The sequence below is a fragment of the Buteo buteo genome, chromosome 3, assembly GCF_964188355.1.
Source record: "Buteo buteo chromosome 3, bButBut1.hap1.1, whole genome shotgun sequence".
Classification (NCBI taxonomy): domain Eukaryota; kingdom Metazoa; phylum Chordata; class Aves; order Accipitriformes; family Accipitridae; genus Buteo; species Buteo buteo.
The window spans coordinates 18,098,620-18,119,447 of NC_134173.1; the positions used below are offsets into that span (position 1 = coordinate 18,098,620).

The following is a 20,828-nucleotide window of genomic DNA, read 5'->3' on the forward strand; positions in this document are numbered from 1 at the left end:
TGAGCAGCCAGTCCCAGAGTGGTGATCAGTGGCACAATGTCTAGCTAGAAGCCACTAATTAGCAGTGTATCCCAGGGGTCAATACTGGGTTCAATCTTGTTCAAGATCCTGGAGCATCTCCCGTATCTGATGCTGGGACTGGAGCTTCTTTTATATGAGGAAAGGCTGAGAGAGCTGGGACTGCTCAGTCTGGAGAAGAGAAGGCTCAGGTTGGTAATCTTATCAATGTATACAAATACCCAAAGGGAAGGTGTAAAGATGGAGCCAGAATCTTTCCAGTGGTTCCCAGTGACAGGACCAGAGGCAATGGGCACAACCTGAAACATGTGGTTCCCTCCAAACATCTGGAAACACTTTTTCAGTGCGAGGGTGACTGAGCACTGGCACAGGTTGCCCAGGGAGGCTGTGGAGTCTCCATCCTTGGAGATACTCAGAAGCCATCTGGACATGGGCCTGGGTAACTGGCTGTAGGCAAACATGCTTGCACTGGGGGATTGGACCAGACGACCTCCAGAGGGTCCCTTCCAACTTCAACCATTATGCAATTCTGTGATATGTTGAAATTTGCTTAAAATAGGAAAGACACTCCACTGTATTTCCCCTCTTTTTATTATTCTGATTTCTTCCAAAAATAGCATAATGTACTTTCAAATGAAATTTAATACAAGAAATCTAACAAAACTATCTTTGACACACACAAATTTCAGTGAAACACTTCAGCACTTCTAAAGTGTCAGCATTTTTCAGCTAGTTTCATGAGTACTAATTGTAACAGAGTCTTGTTTTCTTAATTTCAGCAGCAGAACTGACTGTGATTCTACTGCTTTGGTGAAGGTTATAGGTGTTCTTCTATACAATAAACTAACAAAAAAAATAAAATCAGGAGTCATGGAGGAAAAAGCATGACTTAATTACAGGGGGAAGGCAAACCAACTACAAACTCAAGTAATTTGAACGCTTAACTCTGTACCAGAAATAATCTTTCCTAGGTTTATTGTAACTTTTCAAAACACTCACGTACCATCAACACTTCATCATTTCACCTCTGTGTAAACTATACTAGCTCACAGCAGCAAACAGCTACTGTTAGCCCAAGATGGGAGAGAAAACACATGAAGTGCCCACACCCTCTCAGTAGTGCATGGCTACAAGCATGTGGAAAGCGGAGCAAACACAATGTCAGAAATCCCTAAGCCAGCTCTAAGAGACTGACGGGCAGTTAAGATGGTAGTTACGCACAGTTCTGCTTATTAATATCATTAGATTACATTCCCAACCAAAATATTTCGCTCTAATTTGGGGATTGTTATCCACATGCACAGGGGGTATACACACATACACAGCCCTCCCTCCCAGAGTGAATTTCTAGTATCCTCACATGTTATACAGGCTCCCTTTTTGGTTCACAATCCAGTATTTGACCCTGTTCCTAACACCTGGAGGACTGCAATGAGGTCCCCATCACCACCAACAGCTCATCCTTCTGCCAAGCTCATTTGGAATTTTATGAAACAAGTAAGTAACACATTCTAAGATCTGTCTAGTAAGTTTCAGGAGACATTAAAACCACCAAAAAGTCAGGAGAGTCTTTAATACAATATAAAATGTTCAGTAATCTAAGTTCAGCAGCTGTTTTTTGATTACCACATAGTCATATCTGGAAAAATGATGTAGAGATTTAAAACTTTAGAAATTCAGTTCGTTCCGAATAGTTTTGTACAGAACCAACTCGTTTAATCTTGAAAGCACCATGAAGTGACACTACATATCAGCAAGCACAAAAAACAAGAACATCATGGGACTTTACCGTGTAAACTACACCTTGAATACCACTAAGGTAGATTTACACTGCAGGCTTGAGCACTGCACATAAGTATTCAAACTGACTCAGGTATGATTTGCCACTTAGCTCTGCATGCAATGTAGACATACCCTATATGTCTGAATGTATCTCATTATGAATTAACTGAGCTGTGCAGTACAATATTTAGGCCCTCATTCTGCACCATCAAAGTCAACAGTCAATTTTCCATCAATTTCAGAAAATGCAGGGTCAGGCTTGAAATCACAAACATACTTCTACTAACAAAACATTTGTTTCTAACATAAAGTTGTGTCAAGTTCAAACATGAGTTTTGAGAGCATGCAGATTGCTTACAAATGCTTAAAAAGACTGGTTTAGAATCTTCCTTATATATACACACACAAGTCCATCTGTCACAGACAGGCAATGTAACTCAGAATCATGAGCTTGCTCTAGTTTTTGGTAGTGTCCTGCACACTTCTGATAATTAAAAAATAAAAAATAAAAAAATAGTTGCCACAATGGATTTCTGACCATTCCAACTTGCATGTGGATACGATCTCTTCTTGCTGCATCCAGTACATGAAGTTTCACAGTTGCTTCTCAAAAGCAAATACCAAGTAAATACCTAAAAAAGAAAATGGGAGTATTTAAAGTTTCAGCTTCCTCTGCAACTCAATTAAGTTTTCAAAATGTAAACAGGTTGATACCCTGCCCAAACAACCTGTTAGCAGATTACTGAAATTATAAAAAATGCTCTAGTTTCCCAATGAGTAACTCTAGCATTCAATTCCAACATGGTTTTAGACAAGTTTTCACAATAGAGCTAAGAATGCACAAAACCAAATATTTTAAATCCTGCTGATATGGTTAATGCAACACTAACTTCAGTTAACGATATTACTGAAATGTGAATGGAATTCATAAATTACTACAGTATTCTACACATAATTAACATTCACTGGTACATAAAGTCATATGCAACTAAGTCTAAAGACTCCTTCATACATGCAGTAATGGACAATTAGGGGTAAAATTATCAACTTCATTTTTAATTAAAAAGTGAATAAACTCATGGTACAACATTATTAACTTTGCTCTTTTAAATTATCACTGACAAAGAAGAAATACTTACAAACACTAGATGGCATTTTCTCAACTCCAGAACAGTGTGATTCTAGAAATGGATACTCGAACAGTCCACACTGGCACCCCTGAGAAACTTTTGCTTGGCATATAATCAATGCCAGCTATGTCAGGTGTTCTTATGCTTCATACCAGACAGATAAATTAAACCAGTTTCTTGAGACCATGAGTCTAATTAAACATGTATGGATTTCCACTTGAACTCAACTTTTATTTTAATGGATGAGGTGCCATAGCTACATTGCAAATCTTTCAAGACAAGCCTATCGTACGTTCCTCAGCAATAAGGGAAAGTGAAGTTCCATGTAACGAACAAGCTGTGCTTATAACCTATCAGAAGCTCAGTACTCCAAATCTCTCTGAAAAAAGAGACTACTTAAAAAAACAGTCATCACTGAACTTTTAAAGGTATAAAAAGCCCCTCTCAATTAGATTAATAGTTTACATAATACTTATACCTTGCTGGAATTAATGTCTACTTTATGATTCATACCTTTAAAAATTAGATAATAATTTAAGAAAGCAAACAGCTTAACTAAAGATTTTTCATTTTTTCGTTTGTTTTTAAACCACTAACACAACCAGTATAATGGTCTCCAAAAATGCAAATGTTGGTTGGCTGCAGTTACACAGAATTAAGTAACAATCTCTCCAGGAACCAATTTTTACCCTTAGAATTCTCAGCCCCTTGTATCTGAGTTCTATTAAACTCAACATTGGAAAAAAACAATGTCAAAAGTTTTCCACGGCACACATTCACAAAGTTTCAAGACATATTTAACAATAATGTATCCTTTTTGGTGTCTGAGACACTGACTTTTTTCTACTCCCTTTATAAAACGTTCAAATACCTCTTCACCGTCCATGCTTTAATTGCTTCTTCCTGAAACACGTATCACTACAGGCAAAGAATAAAGCTTCAGCTCGTCTTCCCAAAACAGATTTGTATTATTTTTGGTGAATGTATGTCCCAACTGGAGTTTGTTTTCTAGCTGACTGATAACAGTGTAGTATCGAAGTGTACAAACAGAAGTATAGTATTTAATCCTCTAACCCTAGCAAAATAATCTTTTAACACTGGCATCATCTTTTCATACATCCTAAGTAAGGCTTCCCCAAACTACTTCAGCCCCAAAGTTTGCATGCTAGAAGCTACTTAAATAAAGCAAAATTTCAACCTATTTTATGCATTTCCCTCCCAATTTCTTGAGATGTGTGCACTATATAATCTGTACATAGGCATTTGAATAACACAAATAATAAAACCTTGTTATATTTAAAATTTGGATTTTCTTCCATAAACAACAGGCTATTTCACACACTTTACATAGCAGTCATTCAGTCAATATTGAGTTTTCAAAACAACACTTACTCGTTGCTTCCCATTCAGATTTACTCAAGGTTCCCTAGAAGGGGACAAAAAAAAACCAAAACCACAGTTTTAACAAAAAATGAGGAAACAATAAAACACTGATTTAACTCAAGATCATCAATCTTTCACAGACCAACATCTAACGACCCACACTGGCTGGCTATTTAGGGACTACAAGAGCATTACTGTAGACCACAGATACTTATAACTCCATAACTACGACAGCAGGGAATTGGAACACCCCGGATAGCAGAACACACCTAAATTACACAGGTATAGGAGAATGGGCCAGCAGTCTGTTGGGCTGGATGACTCTGCAATGCAGAGCACGCTGGGTCCATTACCACACATCCATCAGTGTGTCTTGACCCAGCCCAAACTGCTCTCCAGCCCAAGATGCCCAACACTTGTGCAGAAGTCAAGAAGAGGCCCTGTATCATGGTGCTGCCACCTTCCCCAGGAATACTGCCTGTATCCACCTAACACCTCCTTGCAGTCCACAAAACCCCTATTTGCAAGAGAATAACTCCCAACCCCGCTCACACATTGTGAAAAAACAGCCTGCTCTGCAGCTTCAGAAACCTACTCCTAGCTCAGCCTTTCAGATGGAAGCAGGGCAAGTGCACAAATAAAAAGCTGCTACCATTTACCCTACCAATTAAGAAGCATGAGGTAACAACCAGAAGCTGATTTTCTGTTCTACCCACTCCATCACCTTGCAGTGAGTCCTCACCCAGGGCCATGATTTAGCCCACATGCTACCCACTGATCAATCCTGACCAAATGATTCATCTTTTAAAACACTAGTGAAAAAAGGCTTGTTCAAGCAGATTTCTTGCCAGGTGACACAGCACCTGGCAAAAGAGGTTTTTGGTCTGACTTGACCATTCTCATGTTCTTAAGCTTATTTCGTAAAAGAAGCATTTTTCTTTTTAAAATTTTTAGATTTCAAATACAGAGAGCAGGTTTCTTTTCCCTCTTGATGTAGGATTTTTATATATACAGTAAAAGGCATACATCTTCAAGAATTCAGAACATAAACAGTAGATAAACCAATGGTTAAAAAAGAGAAAAATCCAAGTGGAAAAACTTCAAGCGGACCAACCTCATGCTATAGCTATGACAATGAAATAGGATGCCATCTATCGTAACTGCATATGAATTTATTAAAACTACAATCTTTACTCAAACTAGTCTCCAATTTTGGTTCTGTCTTGTCAAAGAGCCTCAACACATAAAAAAGACCTAAAGTTCAGACTGGAAGAGCCAGCATTGCTTATCAGGAACCATTCAGCATGAAATTAGGTTAAACCAAGCCTTTGCAAGGTTTCCATCCAGCCTGACTCCCCGAATGCACAGACAGAAGGAAACACTCAGCTATATGCTACCCTGAATAGCTAGCCTAGCTACAGATGGAGAGGCAATAGCCAAATGGCAGTAGTTTCTGGGGAGAAATGACAGCAGACATTGCCTCTTCTCCTGCTCGCTTCCCAGGAACAGCAGCTGTGCAGGCTCCTGTCCATCATGCACCCAACTCTGAGAACAATACAGAAGAATGAAAGGCTGGGAGAGGACCAGCTGCAGACAACTCCAACATTGTCATGTACTGCTAGGACAATGGAAAAAAGAAAAACCCTTTATAAAAACATGAGAAAGACAGCAAGCTCAGAAAGTTAGCATATGCATTAGAAGACAGGACTAGAAGCAGAAAAAACATATTTAATTGGACCACTGATCTAAAATCTCATATGACCTCCATTAAAGATGGTTCAGCATTCTTTTAATTCTGAAGTCATAAATCAAGCTGCCAAAACAGGAGAAATGCAAAAAATGTTTGACAGGATAGCAGACTAAGTTTTGTACAAAGTAAAGTAAGATTACAATCATCACAAAGAAACTTTCTTTTCATTCCAGAATGTGAACAGAATATCCTATTTAATAAAATTGAGGGCAGAAATATATGGATTTAGTTTTATGTACATAGGACTAGTTTAATCCTAAGAGCTCTGTTTAAAAAAAAAAAAGTACAGCACATTTTAAAAAATAGCATTTACAGGACTTCAATAAAATTGGCTGAGAAGGGAGCTGGACCTTCACCCAAAAAGACAATAGAAAAACAGTGTTTAATATTTCAATTACATACAGCATTATGAAGAAAGTTTTCAACTCTCCTGTCAGAAGATTAAAAAAAGAAAACTAAAGCTTTAAATTGGTCGTGTGAAGATCCAGAAAAGTAAGAAAAATCCTCAAATTAAGAAGAGTTACATTAGAACAGCTGCCAAGGAAGATGGCAAAATATCCTTTCCCTTTTGCACAGTTACAAATTTCTTAATAGCTACCAAATGAAGTGAATTTGATTTTCTGAGTATGGGGTATAGATTAGATGAACTCCTTAGACCTGCAGCTCTATGATTTTTCACATGCACAGAGACATTCATACCAATTTCATTGCAGTTGAAATGAAGGCGGCACCACATGTCCAAAAAATCAGGACCTCAACTTTCAACACCATTTGCTCTAGTGAAGTAAGAAGGAACTTACCAACGGTAACTTTGCCTTGCCATCTTTCATGAACTCTTTTACATGCTCATAATCCTCAGGTTTATCAGAAACAAGCCTGGAATCACCAAATGTAGAATATGGCTGGAGAAATAGGAAAAATAAGAAAAAAAAATTAATTGTGTAGTAAGATACTTCAATCACATCAGTCAAGGGTTTGTCACGACATAGCCCAGAACAGAGGTCAGCAGTTATTCAAAGGATCTTAAATTTAGATCTCTCCTTTATAGCACCTAGAAGATCAGGTCCAATATTCCCTACTTCCCAGAAAATCCGACACTCAGCATTTATTAATTATCCTTATGTCTCCAAAACAGGGGAAACAGAATAATTATAAAAATTATCCTCCATGTACAGCTCATTATGGAGTATTACCTAGATACACCCTCTTTTAAAACAGCAACTGAACAAACCAACATCTCTTAAGTAGGAGTACTAAGAAACAAGCAACTGTAAAATTTCAAGCAGAATGCTTAAAATGCTTTATTAACACACAAGAGCTGTAACAGAAGTATAGAACTAATTCTTCAAAACTAATACATACTTATTAAGGATCCCAGTTACTGCATAATGGTCTGTACCATGCAGTCCTCAATTGTAAGTGGCCACTAATTTACGACAACTCTCTTTTCTAAGAACGAAACCGGTATGTCAAAGGCTGTGTCACCATGCTACTGGCAGTATTGAGCCCATACAAAGCACTGTCACTTTCAGAATCAACAAGGACAGTCAAGTCCACTTGCAGCCCATGTGACTCAGTTTAGTAAGTCACCAGATATTTGACGTGACAGTTTTATGCTGAAAAACTCTACTGTTTGAGGGAAGAAGGAAGCAGAGAGAACTGTGAGCAAAGCCAAAGCCTCAGAAATGGTATTGAAAAGCTTCTCTGAAGCTGCCAAAGTCATCCAGGTTAAGAGCTTGAGGATAAAAAAAGCAAAAACATTGGGCAAAAACATAAACTCAATTACAGTTAGATACCATTTTCTTTTACAAACACAGCCTGTTCCTTTATTCCTACAAAGATCACTTTCTCTCTTTTCAATTGATATTCCTTGCACAAAGATCCAGCTTTCAGTCTCTCTCCGCTGAAGAAGAAATGAGTTATGGTTACCACTATGTGACACCAGGCATGATTCTTGTGCTTCACTTACTACTTAATAAAAATGAAAACTTGCCTCAAAATTGAAATTTTATCTACAAAACTGAATGACTCTATTGGGTGCTCGTGCCCAGGTGATGGCAGCAGCAGGTGGCAGAGGTGGCCTCTGTGAAGAGAGGCCAGGGCTGCCCCATGCTGGACACAGCCGGTTCCACTAGCTCCAACGCTAACAGAGCCACTACACAGCACAGCTGAGCCCCTCAGCCACGAGTGGGGCACCTCTGGGAAAGCATATTTAAGAAAGTGCAAAAAAACCCGCACAACAGCTGTGAAAGAGGAGCAAGGAAAAATGTGAAACCACTCTAAAGACACCAAGGCCAGAGAAGAACAAAGGTGAGGAAGCACTCCAAGCACCAGAAAAGACACTCCCCTGCAGCCCCTGGAGAAAACCATGGTGAGGCAGGTTGTCCCCCTGCAGGCCATGGAGGGCCACAGTGGAGCAGATATCCACCTGCAGCCTGTGGAAGACCCCACGCCGCAGCAGGTAGACATGCCCTGAAGGAAGCTGCAGCCTGTGGAGACCCAACACAGAATCAGGCTCCTGGCAGGAGCTATGGCCCATGGAGAGGAGCCCAACCAGGAGCAGGTTTTCTGGCCAGACCTGCAACCCTGTGAAGAACCAATGCGTGCTGGAGCAGTCTGTGCCTGAAGGACTGTACCCCATGGACAGAATGCACACCGGAGCAGTTTGTGAAGGACTGTATCATACCATTGGAGGGACCCATCCTGGAGCAGGGGAAAAGTGTAAGGAGGAAGGAAAGGCAGAGACAATGTGTTATGGACTGACCACAACCCCCATTCCCTGTCCCCTGGAGCTGTGGGGCAAGGAGAGGAGGTAGAAAGGTCAGGATTGAAGGAGTAAAGTTGAGCCTGGGAACAAGCAGTGGGTGGGGCAAAGGTGGTTTTAGGTTTGCCTTTGTTTCTCACCACCCTACTCTCTTTTTTTTTTTTGGTAATAAATTAAAATAATCTTCTCCAAGTTTAGTCTGTTTTGGCCGTAATGGTAACTGCTAAGCAATCTCCCTGTCTTTATGTTGATCCATAAGTTTTTTTTCTTATTTTCTCCCCCCATCCTGTTGGGAAGAAGGAATGAGAGAGCAGGTTAGTGGGTGTCTGGCAGCCAGTCAAGGTCAACCCACCACAGTCACACTTTCAGCCACAGGAGTTTAGTTCTTCTCTTGGTAGCCTTTAATTAGTTGTACCATGTTCACAACAGGAATTACAATTACTGCACAAATAATTAACAATATGTAAAATGCTATTTAAATGAAACAACTCCATATTTACCTCCAAGGCCTGCATTCTCCTTAGCAGCATTTTATGCTCCTCGTTCTTGACTTTTTCTTCATAAAATTCCCGAAATGTCATTTTGTAGACTAATTTCATACCATGCTTCTTTGCCATTCTGTCAAAGTAATACGCTTAATTAGGGAAGCCACAAAATTATTGTAGTTTTATTTTTAAAGGAACAGTTTTAAGCCACAGTGACATCTTACGGTATGCACTAGGATTACACTCTTTCTACAATTCATTTTTTTAGTACAGACATTTAGATGAAAAAATGCACTACCACAACAAACAGTACTTTTTTTAATTAGGACAATAAAAATCTACACAGAAGAAAGTTACAAACATTTTAATAGAAAAACATCTCTTCTCCCAACACACAGAAGTAAGTTCCATTTGAACTAGCAGATAGACTATGCTGTCTTCCCTGCAGTATCAATACCCTGTCACATTGGATATTAGGGATATATTCAGAGAACCTCTTTCTACTAGATTTAGTGCCTTACATCTCAATTATATGTAGACACTGTGGTCATCCAATACTGAAGTTACAGGTGTCAGTGATAGATGCTGGTATTTTTCATAGAGAACTACAAATGAAGTGTGTGAAATTACACAGATTTGAAGGGAAAGCTTAATATTGTTTAACAACCATACTGAGCTTGAATGGCAGGAAAAACCCCAACATGGAAACATTCGTCTGTACCTCAGGAGACAGCTGGAAAAGGCAAATCTGCAATCACACAAGAGGTAACAGCAAAATGTATCCTCACAGATGAAGATTTAGAGGAAGAAAAGTCAGTCATAGGAAAAATCCTATGAACATCCAAAGGAAGTTGAAGACAAGTAAGATGCACCATGATGAAGAAGAAATATAAGAAGGCTTGCTAAAGGACTAAAAAAAGGTAGACTGAAACCCCCCAAAAAGTTAAGATTAAAGAAGAAAAAGTTGACAGCACTAAAGTTTTGCTGACAGATTCAACCTATCAGATAAAGACATTCTTGTGTGAGACCCAGTTTAAGTCTTCACAGCTTCTGACCAGAGCACCTTCAACTGAGTGTAATGAACAGATTACAGTTGTGGATGGAAATGCAAGAAACCTCTGCATTTGGAGCAACAACAAAAAATGAAGAACTAAAAAACATAATAAGAAACTCAAAATATAATTTTCTGTAAGTATTATGCAATGATACATAAACTAAACAAATGCTTATTGTGTTCCACAGCTTTCATTGTGTAATTAATTCAAAATTTAACTTACTCTTCCAGTAATGGAAAGTAAACCAAGAACTCAGGGACATCAACCACTTCTTCCAAGTGGAAATCATACTTGCAGCCAAACAAGGGATATTCTCCCTTCTTTCCAAATTTTACACTGTACACCTCATTCCCAAATGAATTTGTTTCTGAAGCTTCAAGTCGCTTTCTATAAAATGAGATATAAACAAACATTAGTGGACCAGTTTTTAATTTAACAGGCGGAGAAAACTACGCATAAGAGGCCTGAAAGTATCCCAGCACTACACCGTTCAGTGACCTCTGTAGTTTCCCACCTCCCATTGCCTAATAAGGCAATGAAACAATGAAATGAAGACAAGCAGCATATTGGGTTTTAACAGTTTATCATTCCTATACAACATACCAAGGACTAAATGGACCTAGAAAATTAACCTTTAGCCCAGACACACTCTACATGGACAAGTCAGGCTTCCTTGGAACAACCACAGCAGAACCCTGACAGTTATTCCCCAGGCTGTGGCTATTTTACCACTACTGAAGTCGCTACAGAGGGTTTATGTATAAAGAACTATACTCTATACCAGAAGAGATGTGTGTGCAAAAGACAAGGATTAGTACAGATTTACCTGTTTGAGTCAAGTTCATGAGTGAGATTTTCATGACTAGAATTCAAAACTGTTACAAAAAAACCTTGCTGTTCTTTGCACAAACATATCAGAGTGCTGTAAGAACAACTATCATGTAACAATGCTTCAAAGACTTTTGAAAGCTTAATAGAATATAAAAGTACTTACACAAGTTCAAAGCTATTTGGAGTTGTGCCAATGAAATACCCTCCAGGAGAGAGGTTCCCACAAGCATTTTTAAGCATCATGTCAGCCTGCTCATAAGTCTCAAATGAGTAATGGTAAACAAATTGACAGCTGCAAATGTCAAAGCGCATATCTGGATCACTGTATTTGGAAGACAAGAGATCCTGAAAAAGATTAAAAAGAAAAAACAATTGTAACAAAAGCTACAGAAACAAGCATGATTCACTGAAATCTTTTAACAAATACGCTACTCCCATAATTCTTTGAAGTTTCTCCTTTCAGACCCCATTCCTTCACAAGTTCAACAAGAACAAAATGAAAAAGGTAAGAGTAAGAAGTCGTCCTCTGCTACACAGAAAACCACACACAACATTTGGGAACACCACCACACACACACACACACACTTCAAAGTTACTATGTCCTCAAATGCTTTTTATGTTGTCAAGTAACACCACTACACCTGAAAGGCCAAAACCCAAGGTTAGTTACCTAATAGTTTCCAGAGATATTCTACTGCTGAGGGTTTATAACTGGCCACCATTTAGCTGGAAACAATTATTATAATAAAATAAATTTTCAGTTTACGAAGTCTCTGTTATGAGAGCTGGCCGTTAAACATATAATTGAGAAGAGGGGTTGTTTTAAATACAGAATTTGCACTGCCCCAAGTTGTATTTGCCATATTATCACACATGGACGTATGTGCGTACCAACATACTCATCCCCACCCCAGACCAAGTAACCAGTAACTCCGAAGAACTTGAAGCCCTTGAAATTTGTCAGGTTAAAGCTTGCCATAGTTTGACTCTGTACTCAGCAGTTCTGTGACTCTTCTTGATCAGGCTTCTTTTATACAATGCTAGTAGCCACCATAACTAACACAGAAGCACAAAAGTTCTACCCAAGGCCCTATGCATTCTGTACTTAAAATATTTTATACTTAACAGTTCTACCTAAGTTTCTCTTCTATCCCAGACTTCCCCAACACCCATCCACTCCCAGACTCTACCAGTTCATGCCATATACTGTCAATGTTCTGTATGTGGCAAGACAAAAATGGACACTTCACAGACCCATAGCAATTTTACCTGTTCATTTACTCCCTCTCCACATTGTGAGAGAGAGAGAGAGATACAGGAAACTGAGAAACAGAGATAGATGGAATTAGACAAGCTGTGAGAATGAGATTTTGTATATATAGAACATAGATGATAGCAAGTCGGGGAGATGAACTTCTGTGTGCATGAACAGACAGAACAGAGCATGCAACAGAAAATATACATGCATATAAGACTGAGTTGTAACAGTAACATGAAAATATCCCTTTTTTTCGTGGCCAAGGCTCTCTCCTCTGACTGTAATTTTGAGCAGAGAGAGATGACCTGGAACCTGCAACAGACTGTAGTCCTCGGAAGAAGGAGAGGCAACCAAGAAATCAAGCAAACAACCCTTCCTGCAAGGTTGCAAGAACAGGTTCAGCCTTTCCACAGATATGCTGGAACCAGGTAAGCTCTGTCCCTCAGCCTGCATCAGCAGGGCCCACTCAGCCTACATTTCTAGGAAGCAAAAGCACTGCTGGTTACAAGACTGTCTCCTAACCGCAGCAATGTATTCACTATTGCCTCCAGACAGTCTTAAGAAATCTGCTCTATCACACAAGTTTTGAAGATATGTATTATAGTAATTAAAATGCTGCTAGAAAAAAAATAATTGGATAAGCTGAATGTACAAGTCAAATCAGAAAACATCCCTTACTCATTCCAGCATAACAACACATTCACCAAGACAGTTTCCAACATCCCATGCTGGCTCCTAGAACTCCAGAGGTAAGTAATCACTGCCTTCCCCTTGTGAAGTGAAAGAAACTGAAAGCACCAGATTTTTTATCTGAAGACTACATTCAGGCTTCAAGAATGTTACATTGTAAACTAGTAACAAAACGCATTTAACTACATCTTACACAACTTTTCAGTATGGCTGACTCTCCCGATAGTACAACAATCTGATCTTAAAAATATACATGCCCAAAGTATTACAGCACTACTACCATCACTCCTATACTTGCTTAACAAAAGAATGTTAAATCCCCAAAATATTGCAAAGCATACGAACTGTACCTTGGTACTATCTGCTTGTATAAATTCTGCATCAAAAATACGTTCGTTATAACGACATCGGGCTTTCATGTCTTCATATCGCTGCTTGCATTGTTGCACAGAAATATCAGCAATATCTATATATGGAGGGAGAAATTTAAAAAAAAGTGAGTAAACTCCTACCCAGACAAGAAAATTGGAATCATTACCGGAACACAGCAGATCCATTATGGCAGGGATAAAAGATCTTCAGTTACATTTTGAGGGGAACAAAAGGAAAGGAATTTAATTTGCAGGAAGTGTTCAGGATTATAACTCTTTGTCGTTTTCAGTCTTTACTTCAAGACAAAAGTTGTAATCTGAAGATTTTAGAAAGCTCCCATCCTCAAAAGTGCAAAGCAAGCCTCCAAAATTTCAAGTGATGGATACCAGGTGATTGATACCAAGTGCTGCCAGCGTTAAATGTCTAGCTATGTATTAGCTACAACAGTTCAGTTCCCAGGGTTTCCCAAACAATACTGAAAGCTCTTCATCTTATTACAAATATACAAGATGTTGAAATGCAATTATTTCTGATATATACTGATATATTCTATCATGGATTTTTTTTTTTCATTTTCTTTTTAAGACTGTTCCTCTCTCAGGCATCAAGTTTCACTGAACAACAACAGTTTGCACAAATTTTAAAACTAACAATATGCAATAAATTTACATAAGCACTTTGTAAGCAAATTAGTTAACTGTATTTGAAGACTGCCAACTGAAAAAGCAAAAAAGAACTGTAAAATGTAGAATACCCAGCATAACTGCCACTACAGGAATTTTATGAAATTTTAGTATCTAATTAAATTTGAAGTTGAGCAATACTTCCTCTGATTATCCTTAGGATGCTTTCTGGGAAAAGGGAAGATGGTATCTGCCTCCCAACATCTAAGCAAAATATTTAAATGATTTTTTTAATCAGCTTTCAGCTCTTCCCCTTTCTGAGTCGGAAAATCTTTAGTTGATTGTAACACCCAAGACCATTTTTTGTCACAACACTGTAGGGTTTATTGGTTTTTTAAATGCAACTCTTCTCTGTGTGTTTTCAGAACAGTTAAAAACACCACAAGAGACTAGATGTGGGAGAAAACATACTAAAAAAAAAAAAAAAAGTCAGTCTTTTTCCCAGTGCTATATTTTGCCTAAGACAATCTGTGGCAATTGTATGCTTCTTTAGTGATATCAGATTTTATTTATGAGTTGAACTGAAAGCTAATTACACAGAAAATCAATGGTTCTTATATTTATGCTGGCAATCAAGTTGATGTTTTCAGGTTAAAAGACAAAATAAGACTTTTTGACAGAAGGTGTATCATTGCATTCTTGGGCTTATAAAAAAAGGAAATAATGAAAGACTGGAGATGTGCCTGGTTTTCCCATAAAACACTGATATACTCTCCCTGGAAAGTTATTGTGTCTTCTTACCAGTACAGACAAGTTTTTTAATTCTGCCTTTTTTCCATTTCAGTAAGTCTCCACCTTTGCCACATCCTAGATCCAAAACAGTTATATCATTCTTTTTCCGTCGTACTCGGTCTATGAATTCACCTAGAAAAGTAAAAAGAGAGAATGCATACACAGGTCTCTCAATTCACTTGTTTTGTACAGAGAGGCCTAAAGGACCAGAAGGGTTTGAGAATGTTAAAACACCTTAGAACTTACTTTGCCTATAAGTCTTCTTAACATTACAGACTTAAATCTCTTTTTCTAGAAACCACTAATGACAAAAGGAACCACAAACTTTTAAAACTATGGAGAAGATAATACATATTCTATATGCTTAATGTGCTTTGCATGTAATGTGACTGAAGCTCTGAACTGTTTCCCCAGCAGACAAAGGCAAAACTGCGCATTGGTGCGTGAGTAGGGAAACAGAGTTCCCTTTCATTACCATTATAATGAAGACAGATGTTACTTGGAAGTATGGGAAAGCTTTTTGCAGAAGAGTACAAGGCAATTAAATGCATTACCGACAATGTTTCCTTGCGTAATGTTTTCCACTTACTTTCCTAGGCCTTGCAATAACATTAGCTACTTGTTTGCTGTCTTTTTACCCTACATAAATCATTTCACTTCCTCTTCTATCTCCACTCTGTCTAGATTATCTCTGCTCTGACTGATGTTGGCTTATAATGCAAAACATATCAGCATGTTAGCAACTTCTCTTCACAGTAAGAGACATGAAATATGTTTTGATATAACTGCTGTGAAGCCACACTACTTAAATTCATCATGACTGAAAGGCTTCAACACAGGCTTCAGGAACGGCTTTATATAAACCTAAGTATTGCTTCTAACTGCTCTGATACAACACAACAAAAAGCAGCATGCTAAGACAAATGGTGCCAACATCTCCTGGCATAGATCCCTCTTCATGAATCTGTGGTGCTGCGCCGATAATTCTTTTCTTTGTTTGCAGATATCTGATGGTTTTGTTTCCTCACTTTGGAATTAATTTGTGGGACGGCAGACTGATTTTTATGAAAAGCTGCTGATTCTTAAAGAACTACCTCCTCTAGTTTTTCATCTTTTAAACAGTTGAATGTGGTCATACAGAAAATATTTATGTGTTCCAAGTTTCCTGCAGAATTGCTTAATCAAGACCTGAGGACAAACTGCTTCGGGAAAATGGTTAAGAAATTATTTCAGATGTTATGTAAATAACAAGAACAGCTCAATCTAACAAGAACAGGTAAGATTCTTTATGATTTAAAGCTGTACCTTTCCGTTTAAAAATGTCACAAAGAACAACAGTTTCCAGCATGAACTTTTTCTAGTTTTCAGGTCAGTTGATCTTTAAAACTTTAGCATACATTTGGCACTCCAACAATATAAAACACTATGACAGAAATTCAAAATAAAAATAGGGGTTTTATTGCACTTGAAAATCATACTATGTATTAAGAGAAAAAGTGTCATAATCAACATCAGAAAGCAGGAAAAAAGTTACATTTTGATAAAAAAATTAGTTACATTTTATTAAAGTCTAAGCAATCAGTTAAGGAAGCTTACCAATGAGGACGCTCTTTGTCCAATTATTAAAGTTTCGGAGGTAGAATATGCGAGACTGGCTACGTTTTTCCAATCCAACTTCTTGAAGTTCATTATAATGTGCAGCTACAGCTTGCCCATGGCCTATCTCACGCTGTAGAAATGAGGGAAGGAATAGATTCAAGCAGTGAATTCTTTTTATTACTTTTTAATTTAATCAAAAGACATGAGTTCACTTTAAGGATTTAAGAAAGTAAACAAGTAATACTATGAAGAGCATCATCATTACATATATGAAAACATTTCCCATATCTGTCCTGGTACTGATGTCAGCACTTCAATTATCACAGACAACTCCCTTAAAAATTTAATCCCCTTTTCAGTTGGTCCAAGTAATTTCTGATGGATGATGCCCAGCATCTTTCCTTCATAGAAATACTTAACTTTCAGTTCTCTAATACTCTCACCACTCTCAAAGAATCAGTTTCATTCCCCTTAAGCCTGGGATTGAAGAAGAGGATGTTCCTTCTCGAGGAACTTTAAGCTTCTTCAAAAATCCTGTTTCAGAAATTCAGTGTTTACACCTAACATAAGTGTATAAACTGCCAATTTAATCAAAATGCCAACTAGCTGATGTCGCATAAAGCCCTAAGTGGATGATCCCACTGCCACAGCTTTAAATAGACCATGGTAAGGGAATGAGAGTAATGAACTGACAACATATCCCATTTAATGCTTAACAGTTCGCTGTAGAAATAGCTCTGGTTTAGCCTTAACTGTAAATACTCCAAGAAGTTTCTGTCCCATGTGACACAGAGAAGTAGTCTACATCCAGATATTGTGCTCCTAACATTTCTTCATCTTGAATATAATCTTCAATTACATACATGAAATTAATATAAATTATAAATAAAATACAAAGCAGCAGAACATGGAGAACCAACACAAATTCTGTGAGGCACAAACGCGTTTGAAGTAACAGTACAAACTAATGACAATGAAGGACTCTCAGTTAAAACCCACAAACATGCTACAAAGCCCCAGCCAGTATGAATTCACACAGCAAGTAGAAGCATTCCCAACAGTTGACTACAAAAGTCAACATCCCAATACCTTATTATTCAAATAGCAGTTCCTCAAGGGAAAAGAAGGTTTGACTGACTTTATGTACTACGTGAATTCTTCAGTATTTCATATAATTTTAGTAACCTTCAGAATGAACACAGACATACTTGTCTGGAATCTGTATGACCCCATCATCTGTTTATTACCACACTCAGCTAATTGATAGTAACAAATATTTTGACCATTTCTAGTCTTTTTTAGGGCAAGCACAGATGGCTCCCTGAACGGCCACTGATGTTGACATAAGCTAGAACAGCTGACTCTGACAAGTGTCGGGGACATATTCATACAATCCATTAACGCATCTCAGCTGCTGCAAGCACAGTTGCAAACAGCCATCAGCAGTAACATCTAGATGCTGGCAGCCATGTTCAATGCAGTCACCTCTCTACCCCCTTAAGCTACACAAAAACAATGTGTTTCTTGTCCATCTAAACCTTATCCCAGAACTACTTTATTTAAAAGATGAAAGGGTTAATAATGTTTCTACCACAACAAAGGGCACCCTTTATTTTACCAGATTGCTTAGCCATAAATTAACATCCCAGAAAATTTCTGAACAGAGAAACCAAACATTAGGTCAAAGACATTTTCCAATTATACTTAAATATCCCAAAAGGTCAAAGTTAGACTAGATATTACAGCATCAGTTTCTACAAGCTCATACATATTAAAGGACACTGTCATATAAAACATTACCCTTTTCACCCTCCCAGTTAAAAGGACAAATATTTTCTGCTACTCTTGCAGTCTTAAAAAAAAAAAAAAAGCATCCGTAAACCTTTCAGTACTTCACTTTGCTAAAAATAATACTGAAATTATATCACAGAGGATGCAGTTTGTAGAGTTTTCTAAATTATACATTACACTATTGAGAAAATTAAAGGACAAAATTATCTTACGGAAGAACCTCCCAGCCACAGATAACTATACTAACACAGGGAACAACAACGTACAAAACGTGAATTCAGGATACGGGACCTGGACTAACGCCAGTAAACCCTACACTACACTACCAGATTGCTACCACACAGACAATGGAACGATAGCCTTAGAATTAGACTAAACATGTGCTGAGATCAGTTTTCTTAACATTCTACTTACCAGCCCTCTTTCTCTCCCGTTAAGCCCAACACAACTTCTGCACCAGTTATTTTGCTAGGAAGCTACCCACAAACTTTGATATTTGGTGTTTCATGCTGGTTCACATATGTTTAGCATAAATATTTTCAATCTTTTCTTAATCTAAGGCTTTGAAACAAGGATATGAACATAGCTCAAAATAAAATGATACTCACTACTTTCTTAGGAGGTTCATCTTCAGGATCTAAATTCTTCCTTTTTGCTCTGCCGTCCTGATTACCACCATCAACTTCTTTTTCACTTTCAGTGGAGTGCACTGTGCCTGAAGTTGAACTATCGCCTTGCCAACCAATACCCGACTCTGCCTCTAAAGTACAAGGTGTTTTCTCCACTTCTTCATCCAAACTCTTCTCTACTTCCTGTTCTTCTGTCTTGGTTAAATCAGCCATTTTTGACAGGTTAGTCTCCTTGTCCATTGATCAGAATGGAAATCTATATAGGGCGGAAAAAAAACCAAACCAAAACCCACCAACTACTTTCAGTGTTGAATTTCACTTACTTGTGGCTACGGTCATTACTTTCAATCATAATACTGGCATTATAAAAAAAATAACATGCCTTTGCTGTAACCAACATATAGGCTCCAAATTTGACTAGTTATTTAATAAAAATAGCACAATAAAATATGTGGAATTTAAAAGTACGCTCATTACACTAAAATCAAATGAAGATAAATCTTTACTCTTCACGTTTGAGTCTCTTAGCTATCTTTATTGATTCAACTGCAATGCGTTATTGTTTTTGAGCCTGTCATCTCCCTTTTCCCCTCCCCATAAAAAGTAACCTACAAATCTCTTTATGTTGAGAAACACAAGCTGACAGCCCCTCAAATCAGTAAATTCATTATTTAATCTGATGTGTTTTCAGGTGGATGTCCTCAGACAAAAAACCAAGGTGGTTTTTAAGAGCAAATTTTTGTATCGGTTGTGGATTTTCAAGTTTGCCAAGAGTATCCACTATGCCTCAAGCTTCACTAATGCTAGGAATCTTCAGCTGTAACTGCATTTCCTTATCTCCACTACGCAGTCTGTAGGACTGCAGGCCACTGCTAGAAAGCTCGTCTAGTCTCCAGCACTCCCCAGCCTTCTTTCCACCATCAGCGGGAAGACGGGCACCTCCTTTTTAATTTGACATGGCAGAGGATAACTTGGCAACTCCTTTTCTAAAACAACGGCCTATTTCAGTCTAACAAAAGCCAGGCACGCTCCCCCGAACGGAGGCTGAGGTCTCCTAACGAGGCCCAAAAGACGTTCTTTAGGCAGACCACCGTACGGAGGCCCCAGGACAGCTTTCCTCAAAACAGGCGGCCTCGAAGCCCGACGGACGGAAAGAATTCTGCAGCATCGAGCGCGTCCTGCCTTATCCTCACCCGGCTCTTCCAAGCGGTTTACCAGGTGCTTTTAAGGGCCTCAGTTGAGAAACGATCACAATTTCGTCACCGGGGACAGCAACCAAGTGCCCAGGGGGGCAGCCCCTCCACTGGAGAAGGCCGGACAGGGCAAAACGCCCGGGGAGCGGGGGAGGGGGCGGCGCTGGCGGCCCGCGGAGCCAGGCGCCCCGCTGACGGCCAAGGCCCTGAAGACTTTTAGCTGCGTCACGGGGGCCCCCACAGCCGGGACGGGCGCTCCGGCGGGGCTGCTCCCCGGGGGCAGGCCGCCGGCCGGGGCGGCTCCCGAAGGCGCGGCCTACCACAGCAACGGACAAAGCGCGCGCCGCCGCGACGCCACCCAGCAGTCCCGACGCGGCCGCCGCCGATTGGCGACGGCCGGTGGCGGGTGGCGCGGCGCCGCGCAGCCTCCCGCACGCCGCGCCCCGCCCCGCGCCGCCCGCGAGGGGCCGGGAGCCCGGGACCCGCGTCCCCGCCGCCACCGGGCCGCCCGCCAGGGCGCGCGGCACTCACCCAGGCCGCCGCTCCGCCATCCTGTTTGCGGAAGTGACGTCCCTGCAGCGCGGCGGCGGTGGTGGTGGTGGTGGTGGTGGTAGCGTCACGTCCGGGAGGGGAGGAGGGGGGTGTTGGGGTGGGTAAGTGCGTGGAACGACGCGAAGCTGCG

General features: G+C 39.4%; 1 protein-coding gene across 3 annotated transcripts; it reads right to left on the bottom strand.

The window, feature by feature from the left end:
- Positions 1–591: 591 nt before the first annotated feature.
- On the bottom strand, positions 592–20,805 carry RNMT (RNA guanine-7 methyltransferase). Of its 3 annotated transcripts, XR_012649750.1 has the most exons (12): positions 20,678–20,805; positions 18,933–19,209; positions 16,531–16,663; positions 14,944–15,066; positions 13,498–13,613; positions 11,362–11,543; positions 10,590–10,754; positions 9,328–9,445; positions 6,864–6,965; positions 4,323–4,356; positions 2,940–3,848; positions 592–2,432 (listed from the first exon to the last, which is right to left on the bottom strand). XR_012649750.1 is itself a non-coding variant. In XM_075022921.1 (11 exons), exons 2-11 carry the CDS (start codon positions 19,191–19,193, stop codon positions 2,395–2,397), a joined length of 1,272 nt encoding a protein of 423 aa, XP_074879022.1. In that variant the 5' UTR covers positions 19,194–19,209; positions 20,678–20,805; the 3' UTR covers positions 592–2,394. The 3 variants fall into 3 exon arrangements, 1 of the variants encoding a protein (XP_074879022.1); XR_012649749.1 differs by having other exon boundaries at positions 2,940–4,356; XM_075022921.1 differs by lacking the exon at positions 2,940–3,848.
- Positions 20,806–20,828: the final 23 nt, after the last annotated feature.